At 42.9% G+C, this 15,239-nt stretch overlaps 1 protein-coding gene across 1 annotated transcript; it reads left to right on the top strand.

Moving 5' to 3' along the window:
- Window positions 1-706: 706 nt before the first annotated feature.
- LOC120933721 (C-type natriuretic peptide-like) lies at window positions 707-14,769 on the top strand. Its single transcript, XM_040347074.1, has 3 exons — window positions 707-1,030; window positions 11,435-11,728; window positions 14,384-14,769. Exons 1-2 carry the CDS (start codon window positions 941-943, stop codon window positions 11,720-11,722), a joined length of 378 nt encoding a protein of 125 aa, XP_040203008.1. The 5' UTR covers window positions 707-940; the 3' UTR covers window positions 11,723-11,728; window positions 14,384-14,769.
- The last annotated feature ends 470 nt before the right edge of the window (window positions 14,770-15,239 follow it).

Below are 15,239 nucleotides of genomic sequence, written 5' to 3'. Positions count from 1 at the left end.
ATCTGGCGTATTTTAGGCGTTTTTTCTGACGTGGTTATGAGCATGCGCAGAGGGATGTGTCCACGTCTCGGCGCATGCGCAGTTGGTGATACGTATCTGTCTGGCGCTCGGCCCATCATTTGCATGGGGTCAGGCCTCATTTGCATGGCTCACGCCCACTTCCACCTACGCCGGCGTACGCCTTCGAAACCCAGCGCAGTTTTGGCAGCACTGGCTTTGTGAATTCCATGCTTGCCTCTCTGCGCTGCGTCGGCGTAGCGAATATTATTTGCGCTACAGTGGCGTAATGTGCGCCCGCTCTCTGAGAATCCGGGCCATAATGTTTGGGGGAATCTGATTAATTTTCGAGCAAAAAAATTTTGATTTTTACATGAAGGAGAGAAGTGCCAAAATAGGACAAGTGGTTAAACACATTTACGTTTTTGGTTGTAACGTGACAAAGTGTGGAAAATTCCAAGGGGTATGAATACTTTTTCAAGGCCCTGTATATGGAGATGTCTATGTATTGTCACTGTATACTGTGCCCTGTAGATGGATGTATATCTCCTCCTGTACCATTATACTGCCCTCCGGTGTCAGTGATGTCTGCGGAGGAGGGGGTGACATTCCTGTAATAAGAAGAAGGGATCTCCCGGGGTAACCCCCCCTCCTCCATCTATAATAAAACAGCCCCCCCTCTCCCCATCCTCCTTTATATACACCCGCGCCGCCGGCACCACTCGCAACTGACCAGTCCTGAAATCAGGACAGACACAGAAATACTGAAACTGCGTGCAACTTCCTTATCCCGACTGACCCTGCTGAGACCAGAGGGCCACTGACACCCCCCAAATCTACCGAAACCCCCCCAAATCTGAAACTTACCTTCCCGACTGACCCTGCTGAGACCAGAGGGCCACTGAAACCCCCTCCCCCCCAAATCTCCTATATCACCCCAAAAATGATGGTGGGAGTGTCAGCGCTGACCCTGGTGACCCTTCTGATCGTCGGGGTATCCGGACGGCCGTCGCCGCAACTCAAACACCTGAAGGTAAAGGCAGACGTTGTAATCTTTTATTATATATTGTAATATATGGGTACAGCTAGGGGTGCTGAGATAAAATCATATACAGGTCAGGCAGACGTTGTATTCTATTATTATACATTGTAATATATGGGAACATGTAGGAGTGCTGAGATAAAATCATATACAGGTGGGGCAGAAATCACATTCCGTTATTATATATTGTAATATGTGGGTACAGCTAGGGGTGCTGAGATAAAATCATATACAGGTCAGGCAGGCATTGTATTCTATTATTATATATTGTAATATATGGGTACAGCTAGGGGTGCTGAGATAAAATCATACACAGGTCAGGCAGACGTTGTATTCTATTATTATACATTGTAATATATGGAAACATGTAGGAGTGCTGAGATAAAATCATATACAGGTGGGGCAGAAATCACATTCCGTTATTATATATTGTAATATGTGGGTACAGCTAGGGGTGCTGAGATAAAATCATATACAGGTCAGGCAGGCATTGTATTCTATTATTATATATTGTAATATATGGGTACAGCTAGGGGTGCTGAGATAAAATCATACACAGGTCAGGCAGACGTTGTATTCTATTATTATACATTGTAATATATGGAAACATGTAGGAGTGCTGAAATAAAATCATATACAGGTGGGACAGAAATCATATTCTGTTATTATATATTGCAATATATGGGTACAGTTGGGGTGCTGCTGAGATAAAATCATATACAGGTCAGGCAGACATTGTATTCTATTATTATATATTGTAATATATGGGTACAGCTAGGGGTGCTGCTGAGATAAAATCATATACAGGTCAGGCAGACGTCATATTCTGTTATTATATAATGTAACATATGGGTACTGCTAGTAAAGCTGAGATAAAATAATATACAGATGGGGCAGCACTCTTATTCTGTTACTTTATATTGTAATATATGGGTACAGTTGGGGTGCTGAGATAAAATCATATACAGGTCAGGCAGACGTCATATTCTGTTATTATATAATGTAATATATGGGAACATGTAGAAGTGCTGAGATAAAATAATATATAGGTGGGGCAAACGTTGTATTCTATTATTATACATTGTAATATATGGGAACATGTAGGAGTGCTGAGATAAAATCATATATAGGTGGGGCAAACGTTGTATTCTATTATTATATAATGTAACCTAGGGGGAACAGCTGAGATAAAATCAGATACAGGTGGGGGCAGATGTCTTATTACATTTAATAGGCATTGTATTCTGGGTTATAGTCCTTCTATCATTGAGTCTGAAGAATAGATCCAGTTCTTAATGCTGAGATAAAACCATATAAAGGTAAAGCAGACGTCATATTCTATGTATTATACATTGTATTCTTCCCGGGTTACACTTCTTGTATGATGAGTCCTAAATATAGATACAGCTGGGAGTGCTGAGATAAAATAATAGAAATGATAATAGACCAGTATAAATAATAAAAATAAATAATTATTTTATTATGAATAGAAATTATACATTTTATATAAATATTATACACGATAATAAATAATACATATTACTATAAATAAAAAAAATATTATAAATATTAATAAATAATGGAAAGGTGAGGCAGACATAATTCTAACGCTGAGATAAAATAATATGAAGGAGAGGCTGACGTATTTTATTGCTGAGATTACATTTCTTGAGTCCTAATTATGGGTACAGCTAGGAGTGCTGAGATAAAATAATAGAAAGAATAATAAAAGAATGATAGAAATAAAAGAAATAAATAATAAATATTATTATAAATAGAAATGATAAATTGTATAATATTTTGTACATTTTTATAAATAAAAATTATAATAAATATCAATAAATAGTAATAGAAAGGTGAGGCAGACGTATTCTATCGCTGAGATAAAATAATAGAAAGGCGAGGCAGACGTATTCTATCGCTGAGATAAAATGATATGAAGATAAAGCAGACGTATTCTATCGCTGAGATAAAATAATAGGAAGGTGAGGCAGACCTCTTTGATTTCTTATACATTGTATCCTTTCTGGGTTACACTTCTCATATTATGAGTCTGAAAAATGGACCCAGTTAAAAATGCTGAGATAAAATAGCATAAAGGTGGGGCAGACATTGTATTATATTTATTATACATTGTAACTTTTTGAGTCCTAATTATGGGGTACAGCTAGGAGTGCTGAGATAAAATAATATAAAGAATAATAGAACAATATCAATAATAAAAATAAATAATTATTTTATTATGAATAGAAATTATAAATTTTATATATATTATACACAATAATAAATAATACATATTACTATAAATAAAAAAAAATATTATAAATATTAATAAATAATGGAAAGGTGAAGCAGACATAATTCTGTCGCTGAGATAAAATAACAGAAAGGTGGGGCAGACCTTGTATTATATTCATTATACATTCTTGTAACTTTTCCGGGTTACACTTCTCGTATCATGAGTCCGAAATATAGATACAGCTAGGAGTGCTGAGATAAAATTATAGAAAGAATAATTAAAAATAAATAATTATTTTATTATGAATATAAATTATACATTTTATATAAATATTATACACAATAATAAATAATACATATTACTATAAATAAAAAATATTATAAATATTAATAAATAATGGAAAGGGGAGGCAGACATAATTCTATTGCTGAGATAAAATAATAGGAAGGAGAGGCAGACGTATTTTATTTCGCTGAGATAAAATTTCTAATTTCTTGAGTCCTAATTATGGGTACAGCTAGGAGTGCTGAGATAAAATGATAGAAAGAATAATAGACCAGTATAAATAATAAAAATAAATAATTATTTTATTATGAATAGAAATTATACATTTTATATAAATATATTATACACAATAATAAATAATACATATTACTATAAATAAAATAAAAATATTATAAATATTAATAAATAATGGAAAGGTGAGGCAGACATAATTCTATCGCTGAGATAAAATAATATGAAGGAGAGGCTGACGTATTCTAGCGCTGAGATAAAATTTCAAATTTCTTGAGTCCTAATTATGGGTACAGCTAGGAGTGCTGAGATAAAATAATAAAAAGAATAATAAAAGAATGATAGAAATAAAAGAAATATATAATGAATATTATTATAAATAGAAATGATAAATTGTATAATAATATAGTACAGATTGTATAATATTTTGTACATTTTTATAAATATCAATAAATAATGATAGAAAGGTGAGGCAGACGTATTCTATCGCTGAGATAAAATAATAGGAAGGTGAGGCTGACCTCTTTGATTTATTATACATTGTATCCTTTCTGGGTTACACTTCTCGTATGATGAGTCTGAAAAATGGATCCAGTTACAGTATTAATTAATGCTGAGATAAAATAATATGAAGGTGAGGAAGACGTATACTATCGCTGAGATAAAACAATAAAAAGGTAAGGCTGATATTTTATATTGATGAGATAAAATAATATGAAGGCGAGGCAGACATAATCTATTGCTGAGATAAAATAATAAAAAGGTGAGGCTGATATTTTATATTGATGAGATAAAATAATATGAAGATGAGGCAGACTTATTCTATCGCTGGGTTACACTTCTCGTATCATGAGTCCGAAATATAGATACAGCTGGGAGTGCTGAGATAAAATAATAGAAAGAATAATAGAACAATAATAAAAATAAATAATTATTTTATTATGAATAGAAATTATACATTTTATATATATTATACACAATAATACATAATACATATTACTATAAATAAAAAATATTAATAAATAATGGAAAGGCGAGGCAGACATATAAAATAATAAAAAGGTAAGGCTGATATTTTATATTGCTGAGATAAAATAATGGAAAGGTGAGGCAGACATATTCTATCGCTGAGATAAAGTTTCACATTTCTTGAGTCCTAATTATGGGTACAGCTAGGAGTGCTGAGATGAAATAATAGAAAGAATAATAAAAGAATGATAGAAATAATATAAATAAATAATGAATATTATTATAAATAGAAATGATAAATTGTATAATAATTTTAATTTTTTTATAAATAACAGAAATAATACATATTATTATAAATATCAATAGATACAAATAAAAAATAATAGAAAGGCGAGGCAGACATATTCTATTGCTGAGATGAAATAATATGAAGGAGAGGCTGACATATTCTATCGCTGAGATAAAATTTCTAATTTCTTGAGTCCTAATTATGGGTACAGCTAGGAGTGCTGAGATAAAATAGAAATAATAATAAAAGAATGATAGAAATAATAATAAAAGAATGATAGAAATGATAGAAATAATAATAAAAGAATGATAGAAATGATAGAAATAATAATAAAAGAATGATAGAAATAATAGAAATAAATTATGAATATTATTATAAATAGAAATGATAAATTGTATAATAATTTTATAATAATATAGTAAAGATTGTATAATATTTTGTAATTTTTTATAAATAACATAAATAATACATATTATTATAAATATCAATGGATAAAAATAGAAAATAATAGAATTTGTCAGCCTCATCTTTCTATCGCTGAGATAAAATAATAGAAAGGTGGGGCAGACATTGTATTATATTTATTATACATTCTTGTAACTTTTCGGGGTTGCTTTTCACATATCATAAATATGGGGTACAGCTAGGAGTGCTGAGATAAAATAATAGAAAGAATAATAACAGAATGATAGAAATAATAATAAATATCAGAAATAAAATAAATAATGAATATTATTATAAATAGAAATGATAAATTGTTTAATAATTTTAAAATACTATAGTAAAAATGTTATAATATTTTGTACATCTTTATAATAATAATACATATTTTTATAAATACATATATTTTTTTTTTACATACATAGAGATAAAATAATAGAAAGGTGGGGCAGACCTTGTATTATATTCATTATACATTGTAACTTTTCTGAGTTACACTTCTTGTATGATGAGTCTGAAATATAGATACAGCTAGGAGTGCTGAGATAAAATGATAGAAAGATGAGGCAGACGTATTCTATCGATAAAAATGATAGAAAGATGAGGCAGACGTATTCTATTGCTGAGATAAAATAATACGAAGGTGGGGCAGACATATTTAGCTAGATTCAGAGAGAGTTACGGCGGCGTATCAGTAGATACGCCGTCGTAACTCTGAATCTACGCCGTCGTAAATTTAAGCGTATTCTGGAAACCAGATACGCTTAAATTAGGCTCAGATACGAGCGGCGTAAGTCTGTAAGTTGTATCTTGGGCTGCATATTTACCCTGGCCGCTAGGTGGCGCTTCTGTTAATTTTGGCGTAGAATATGCAAATGAGCTAGATACGCCAATTTAGAAACGTACGTCCGCCGGGAGCATTTTTTTACGTCATTTACGTAAGGCTTTTTCCGGCGTAACGTTACTCCTGCTATATGAGGCGTATCCAATGTTAAGTATGGACGTCGGGACAGCGTAGAATTTTGCGTCGTTTACGTTGTTTGCGTAAGTCGTTCGCGAATAGGGCTTAGCGTAAATTACGTTCACGTCGAAAGCATTGACTATTTGCGACGTGATTAGGAGCATGCGCACTGGGATACGTTCACGGCCGGCGCATGCGCCGTTCGTGAGAAACGTAATTTACGCGGGGTCATGTTTGATTTACATAAAACACGCCCACCTCTTGACAATTTGAATTCGGCACGCTTACGCCGGCAGATTTACACTACGCCGGCGCAACTTACGGAGCAAGTGCTTTGTGAATACTGCACTTGCCTCTCTAAATTGCGGCGGCGTATCGGAAATAACATACGCTACGCCCGCACAAACTTACGTCCCCCTACCTGAATCTAGCCCCGTATGAGGAGCAACAATTACTACAAGAGCAATCTGCGTACCCCCCTATCAGAAAGTGTCCGTATGTCTGCACTCCGGCACACAAAGGGTCTTTCCATGCAGTGGGGGGTAAAATCCAACACCTTTCCTAGATCAGAAGATCTGCTTGGTTAGGAAATGTGGAGAGGATATAAACACATAGGCCCAGATTCACAGAAAGCAAGGCGCACATTACGCCGCCGTAGAGTAACCACCATACGCTACGACAACGCAGCGCAGAGAGGCAAGCACTGCATTCAGCAAGCCAGTGCTCCCAACACTGCGCCAGCGTGGCGTGGCTTTCGTAGGTGTACGCCGGTGTAAGTGGAAGTGGGCGTGACCCCTCAAGCGTCACCCCCACTTCCCTGCTGGGTCCCTGGCTTGGCACTCACAGATACTCCTCAAGCGTCACCCCCACTTCCCTGCTGGGTCCCTAGCTTGGCACTCACAGATTCTCCTCAAGCGTCACCCCCACTTTCCTGCTGGGTCCCTGGCTTGACACTCACAGATACTCCTCAAGCGTCACCCCCACTTTCCTGCTGGGTCCCTAGCTTGGCACTCACAAATACTCCTCAAGCGTCACCCCCACTTCCCTGCTGGGTCCCTGGCTTGGCACTCACAGATACTTCTCAAGCATCACCCCCACTTCCCTGCTGGGTCCCTAGCTTGGCACTCACAGATACTCCTCAAGCGTCGACCCCACTTCCCTGCTGGGTCCCTGGCTTGGCACTCACAGATACTCCTCAAGTGTCACCCCCACTTCCCTGCTGGGTCCCTAGCTTGGCACTCACAGATACTCCTCAAGCGTCACCCCCACTTCCCTGCTGGGTCCCTAGCTTGGCACTCACAGATACTCCTCAAGCGTCACCCCCACTTCCCTGCTGGGTCCCTGGCTTGGCACTCACAGATACTCCTCAAGCGTCACCCCCACTTCCCTGCTGGGTCCCTAGCTTGGCACTCACAGATACTCCTCAAGCGTCACCCCCACTTCCCTGCTGGGTCCCTAGCTTGGCACTCACAGATACTCCTCAAGCGTCACTCCCACTTCACTGCTGGGTCCCTAGCTTGGCACTCACAGATACTCCTCAAGCGTCACCCCCACTTCCCTGCTGGGTTCCTGGCTTGGCACTCACAGATGCTCCTCAATCGTCACCCCCACTTCCCTGCTGGGTCCATAGCTTGGCACTCACAGATACTCCTCAAGCGTCACCCCCACTTCCCTGCTGTGTCCCTAGCTTGGCACTCACAGATACTCCTCCAGCGTCACCCCCACTACCCTGCTGGGTCCCTGGCTTGGCACTCACAGATACTCCTCAAGCATCACCCCCACTTCCCTGCTGGGTCCCTGGCTTGGCACTCACAGATACTCCTCAAGCGTCACCCCCACTTCCCTGCTGGGTCCCTGGCTTGGCACTCACAGATACTCCTCAAGTGTCACCCCCACTTCCCTGCTGGGTCCCTGGCTTGGCACTCACAGATACTCCTCAAGTGTCACCCCCACTTCCCTGCTGGGTCCCTAGCTTGGCACTCACAGATACTCCTCAAGCGTCACCCCCACTTTCCTGCTGGGTCCCTAGCTTGGCACTCACAAATACTCCTCAAGCGTCACCCCCACTTCCCTGCTGGGTCCCTGGCTTGGCACTCACAGATACTTCTCAAGCATCACCCCCACTTCCCTGCTGGGTCCCTAGCTTGGCACTCACAGATACTCCTCAAGCGTCGACCCCACTTCCCTGCTGGGTCCCTGGCTTGGCACTCACAGATACTCCTCAAGCGTCGACCCCACTTCCCTGCTGGGTCCCTGGCTTGGCACTCACAGATACTCCTCAAGTGTCACCCCCACTTCCCTGCTGGGTCCCTAGCTTGGCACTCACAGATACTCCTCAAGCGTCACCCCCACTTCCCTGCTGGGTCCCTAGCTTGGCACTCACAGATACTCCTCAAGCGTCACCCCCACTTCCCTGCTGGGTCCCTGGCTTGGCACTCACAGATACTCCTCAAGCGTCACCCCCACTTCCCTGCTGGGTCCCTAGCTTGGCACTCACAGATACTCCTCAAGCGTCACCCCCACTTCCCTGCTGGGTCCCTAGCTTGGCACTCACAGATACTCCTCAAGCGTCACTCCCACTTCACTGCTGGGTCCCTAGCTTGGCACTCACAGATACTCCTCAAGCGTCACCCCCACTTCCCTGCTGGGTTCCTGGCTTGGCACTCACAGATGCTCCTCAATCGTCACCCCCACTTCCCTGCTGGGTCCATAGCTTGGCACTCACAGATACTCCTCAAGCGTCACCCCCACTTCCCTGCTGCGTCCCTAGCTTGGCACTCACAGATACTCCTCCAGCGTCACCCCCACTACCCTGCTGGGTCCCTGGCTTGGCACTCACAGATACTCCTCAAGCATCACCCCCACTTCCCTGCTGGGTCCCTAGCTTGGCAATTACAGATACTCCTCAAGCGTCACCCCCACTTCCCTGCTGGGTCCCTGGCTTGGCACTCACAGATACTCCTCAAGCATCACCCCCACTTCCCTGCTGGGTCCCTGGCTTGGCACTTACAGATACTCCTCAAGCGTCACCCCCACTTCCCTGCTGGGTCCCTGGCTTGGCACTCACAGATACTCCTCAAGCGTCACCCCCACTTCCCTGCTGGGTCCCTGGCTTGGCACTCACAGATACTCCTCAAGCGTCACCCCACTGGCCTGCTGGGTCTCTGGCTTGGCACTCACAGATACTCATCAAGCGTCACCCCCACTTCCCTGCTGGGTCCCTAGCTTGGCACACAAGACTGCTCTGCAAACGTGACCTTCACTGGTTGGGTCTCTGGCTTGGCACCTGTTAAAGGGTTCCCAATTCTTCACCATCCCCAGTTGGTGAGAATACTGCTCTGGTACTTCCTTCAGTTACTCACTGTGGTCCCTGGTAATAAGGTGGTTGGTCCCTTAGTGGTGACAGCTTCCCTTCTACCTCTGACCACGACAGGTTCTCCGGCCGGTAGAACCGTCACTTCTGGTTGGACTGCAAGCCGCAATCCCAACCCTGCACTGCTCTTGCTTCTGGATAAGCCCTCAGGGCTCTGGCCTAGCAGCCCAGGGCAGCACAACACACGTCCACCTGGACAGGTGGCACAGAACACCGATCACCTGACCTCACCCAAATAAATAGGCTCTCCCAGCAGGCCAAGGGATCCAACAAAATCCCTGCCCATTGGCTGAGACACCCTATCTATTCCTAATCTGCCCTTGTCTTATCTAATGTCACCAGCCACCCAGCAACAGAAGAGAGAAGTGCAGCAATTCCAGAATTAGGGTGAGATCAATTGACCCCTAACAACTGGCCAAGGCAACTATCACTTGGCAAATACATTTAGTAGCCACCCTGCCTACGCATCAGTGTGCTACATATGTATACAACAACCAGGTAATGAACCCAAGTCCTATTCATTAGAAGATATTAGGAGAAACAAGGAGAGGACCTGGACCCCTGGAGCCAACAAAGACCCCAAAGGAGTCTGTCAATAGTCCCCATTAACACCAGAGCGATTTGAAATGCGTTTCCTGAAGCGTGTCGATGCTCAACATTGGGATTCCCATTATACTTAAAGGTGCCCATTACCAAACCATCGCTTGAAGCTTGTCACTCAAAGGTCAAAAAATGCTGAAAGTGCTCAAAAGTTGGCTAAAAAGCACACGCTCACACGTGAATGAGGACTGAGTGTCCAAATAATCAGTTGATAATATTCTTTGCAAAAAGATGGGCATAGAAACGCTTAAAGCGGGGGTTCACCCGTACATGACACTTTTTCCCCTTAGAATCGATGAATGCTCGTTCGGTCTAGGGGAATCGGCTAGTTGTTTTAAAATATGTGCAGTACTTACCGTTTACGAGATGCATCTTCTCCGTCGCTTCCGGGTATGGGCTTCGGGAATGGGCGTTCCTATTTTGATTGACAGTCTTCCGAGAGGCTTCCGACGGTCGCATCCATCGCGTCACGATTTTCCGAAAGAAGCCGAACGTCGGTGTGCAGGCGCCGTATAGATCCGCACCGACGTTCGGCTTCTTTCGGCTACGAGTGACGCGATGGATGCGACCGTCGGAAGACTGTCAATCAAGAAGGAACGCCCGCTCCCGAAGACCCATACCCGGAAGCGACGGAGAAGATGCATCTCGAAAACGGTAAGTACGGCTCATATTTTAAAACAACTAGCCGATTCCCCTAGACAAAACGAGCAGGAATCTAAGGGGAAAAATTGTTTTATGGGTAAACTCCCGCTTTAAGTAAGAAGCAGTCAGGAGATACGACTGACCTTGGCACTCCAGATAGATGGAAGGATAAGGGTAAGAAGGGGTTAAATATATACAGAAATCTATGAAAAAGGGAGAAAAGGAAAGACAGAATTTGAGTTGAATTGTTACTAATGTTCTATGTATCTAACATTCTCTCTCTATCTCTTTTTCCATCTCTCTCTCTCTCCTACCCCACCAACCATTTTCTGCCCTCCTTTCATTCTCTGCTGCCCCCTCCACAGTCTTTAGCCGATCTTTTATCCCAGGACCTGAGTTCCTCAGAGGAGGTCCTACTCATGGAGAGTCTGGAAGATTTGGGGGCGTCCATCTCTGGGCCCCGCCCCCGGGATACAGCCGTGCCTCAAGACTCCTCCCAGCTCCCGCCTAACCGCGCCTGGCTCCGCCTCTTCAGTGATTTCATGAACAACCAGAAGAAGTTTCGGGGGCGCACAAAGAAATCAGGAAACTCCCGTGGATGTTTTGGGATGAAACTGGACCGGATCGGAACTTTCAGTGGGCTGGGCTGTTAGCATCAGGTATGGAGAATCCTCAGAGCCTAGCGCCATCTATCTGCCACGTTGTACATAACAACCGCTATTTGTTTATAGTATTTATCAACTTGCTTATTGTTCTGTGGTTGTGCAGGCTCAGGAAGTATCCTTCAACGTGCAGAGTGTTTTTTTCATTCTGTGCTAATGAAATCTTATTTAGTTTGAAGAGCCTGTAGAACAGAGGTAGTCTGCCTGACTGTGGCCAAGGGGTTCTACAGAATAATCAGTATATGTAACAGTATAGTCAACTGTCAGAAATTGCCTACCGATCACAGGAGATTGTCAGAGACTGCAGATCTATTTTAGGAGATGGTCAGAGACTGCAGACATAATTCGGGAGATGGTCAGAGACTGCAGACATACTAAAGTAGATGGTCAGAGACTGCAGATATACTACAGTAGATGGTCAGAGACTGCAGATATACTACAGGAGATAGTCAGAGACTGCAGACATAATTCGGGAGATGGTCAGATACTGTAGACCTAATACAGGAGATGGTCAGATACTGCAGACATTGTACAGGAGATGGTCAGAGACTGCAGATCTATTTTAGGAGATGGTCAGAGACTGCAGATCTATTTTAGGAAATGGTCAGATACTGCAAACATATTACAGGAGATGGTCAGATACTGCAGACATATTACAGGAGATGGTCAGAGACTGCAGACATTGTACAGGAAATGGTCAGAGACTGCAGACATGGTACAGGCGATGGTCAGAGACTGCAGACATGGTACAGGCGATGGTCAGAGACTGCAGACATGGTACAGGCGATGGTCAGAGACAGCAGACATGGTACAGGTGATGGTCAGAGACTGCAGACATGGTACAGGCGATGGTCAGAGACAGCAGACATGGTACAGGTGATGGTCAGAGACTGCAGACATGGTACAGGCGATGGTCAGAGACTGCAGACATGGTACAGGCGATGGTCAGAGACTGCAGACATAATTCAGGAGATGATTATATACTGCAGACCTATTACAGGAGATGGTCAGATACTGCAGACATGGTACAGGAGATGGTCAGAGACTGCAGATCTATTTTAGAAGATGGTCAGAGACTGCAGACATACTACAGTAGATGATCAGAGACTGCAGATATACTACAGAAGATGATCAGATACTGCAGACCTAATACAGGAGATGGTCAGATACTGCAGACATTGTACAGGAGATGGTCAGAGACTGCAGACATAATTCAGGAGATGATCATATACTGAAGACCTATTACAGTAGATGGTCAGAGACTGCAGATCTATTACAGGAGATGGTCAGAGACTGCAGACATGGTACAGGTGATGGTCAGAGACTGCAGACATGGTACAGGCGATGGTCAGAGACAGCAGACATGGTACAGGTGATGGTCAGAGACTGCAGACATGGTACAGGCGATGGTCAGAGACTGCAGACATGGTACAGGCGATGGTCAGAGACTGCAGACATAATTCAGGAGATGATTATATACTGCAGACCTATTACAGGAGATGGTCAGATACTGCAGACATGGTACAGGAGATGGTCAGAGACTGCAGATCTATTTTAGAAGATGGTCAGAGACTGCAGACATACTACAGTAGATGATCAGAGACTGCAGATATACTACAGAAGATGATCAGATACTGCAGACCTAATACAGGAGATGGTCAGATACTGCAGACATTGTACAGGAGATGGTCAGAGACTGCAGACATAATTCAGGAGATGATCATATACTGAAGACCTATTACAGTAGATGGTCAGAGACTGCAGATCTATTACAGGAGATGGTCAGAGACTGCAGACATTGTAAAGGAGATGGTCAGAGACTGCAGACATACTACAGGAGATAGTCAGAGGCTGCAGGCATGGTACAGGAGATAATCAGAGACTGTAGACATACTAGAGGAGATGGTCAGAGACTGCAGACCTATTACAGGAGATGGTCAGAGACTGCAGACATACTACAAGAGATGGTCAGAGATTGCAGAGAGTTGGTACAGGAGATAGTCAGAGACTGCAGGCCTTTTAAGGGGATGGTCACAGACTGCAGACCTATTTTAGGAAATGGTCAGAGACTGCAGATATACTACAGGAGATTTTTATTATTATACAGGATTTTTATAGCGCCAACAGTTTACGCAGTGTTTAAGATGATCAGAGACTGCATACATACTACAGGAGATGATCAGAGAGTTGGTACAGGAGATGGTCATTGACCCGCTAGGCCGTTTAAAGGAGATGGTCAGAGACTACAGACATACTACAGGAGATGATCAGAGAGTTGGTACAGGAGATGGTCATTGACCCGCTAGGCCGTTTAAAGGAGATGGTCAGAGACTACAGACATACTACAGGAGATTATTATTATTATTATACAGGATTTTTATAGCGCCAACAGTTTACGCAGCATTGGAGATGATCAGAGACTGCAGACCTACTAGAGGAGATGGTCAGAGACTGCAGACATGCTACAGGAGATGGTCAGAGACTGCAGACATGCTACAGGAGATGGTCAGAGACTGCAGACATGCTACAGGAGATGGTCAGAGACTGCAGACATGGTAAAGGAGATGGTCAGAGACTGCAGAATTAGTACAGGAGATAGTCACAGGTACCAGGACAACTCTCTCCAATGACACTGTGTTTGTCTTCCTATAGGTCGGCCGCTCCATTGACGACTCCCCGGGTGGGATGATTTCTCCAGAAATAAATGAAACAAACAATGAACTATGACCTACAAATACGAGCCGTGGTGCTGCGCCCCCAAGACTGACGCATTCCGCACACGGCAGAGACAAAGCTTTGTGTGTTGATGAATCCGCACTTTGTGTGTGAAGGATTTCTTGTTTTTTATTGGACGGTGAATCGTTCAGAAGTCATGACTTGTCTGCCATGTTTTTGTAAGCAATGTGACGCGGGATTTTATCCTGAGATTCCCCAATCCCCATCTTCTAACGACTTGCACCCCAACAGGAACCGGGTGTGGGAAATAAAGTGCAACTCAACCTATAATGTCTGTGTCTTAATAAAAGTCTTATGCCAAATCCTACCTATCTGTGTCCACCAACTCCACCAAGAACTGAACCCCAACATTGCTGGGTGTATGAGGGTGTGGGACGCTGGGTGTATGGTATAAGGGTGCTGGGTGTACGGTATGATGGTCTAGGACGCTTGGTGTACGGTATGAGGGTGTCAGGCGCCGGCTGTATAGTATGAGGGTGTGGGACGCTGGGTGTACGGTGTGAGGGTGTGGGACGCTGGGTGTATGGTATAAGGGTGTACGGTATGAGGGTGTGGGACGCTGGGTGTATGGTATAAGGGTGTACGGTATGAGGGTGTGGGGCGCTCTGGGTGTACGGTATGAGTGTGTGGGGTGCTGGGTGTACGGTATGAGTGTGTGGGACGCTGGGTGTATGGTATGAGGGTGTGGGACGCTGGGTGTATAGTATGAGGGTGTGGGACGCTGGGTGTATGATATGAGGGTGTGGGACGCTGGCTGTACGGTATGAGGGTG

This window comes from Rana temporaria, chromosome 3 (genome assembly GCF_905171775.1).
Source record: "Rana temporaria chromosome 3, aRanTem1.1, whole genome shotgun sequence".
NCBI lineage: Eukaryota > Metazoa > Chordata > Amphibia > Anura > Ranidae > Rana > Rana temporaria.
Note: the sequence above shows the minus strand (reverse complement) of the source record. Positions and strands in the feature narration are given on the sequence as shown.

What these genes read in the sequence shown, in the direction of transcription:
- LOC120933721 (XM_040347074.1), top strand. Translation starts at nt 941, where the DNA reads ATGATGGTGGGAGTGTCAGCGCTGACCCTGGTGACCCTTCTGATCGTC. An exon ending in CGCAACTCAAACACCTGAAG is followed by an intron (nt 1,031 to 11,434) that starts GTAAAGGCAGAC and finishes CCCCCTCCACAG; the next exon opens with TCTTTAGCCGATCTTTTATC.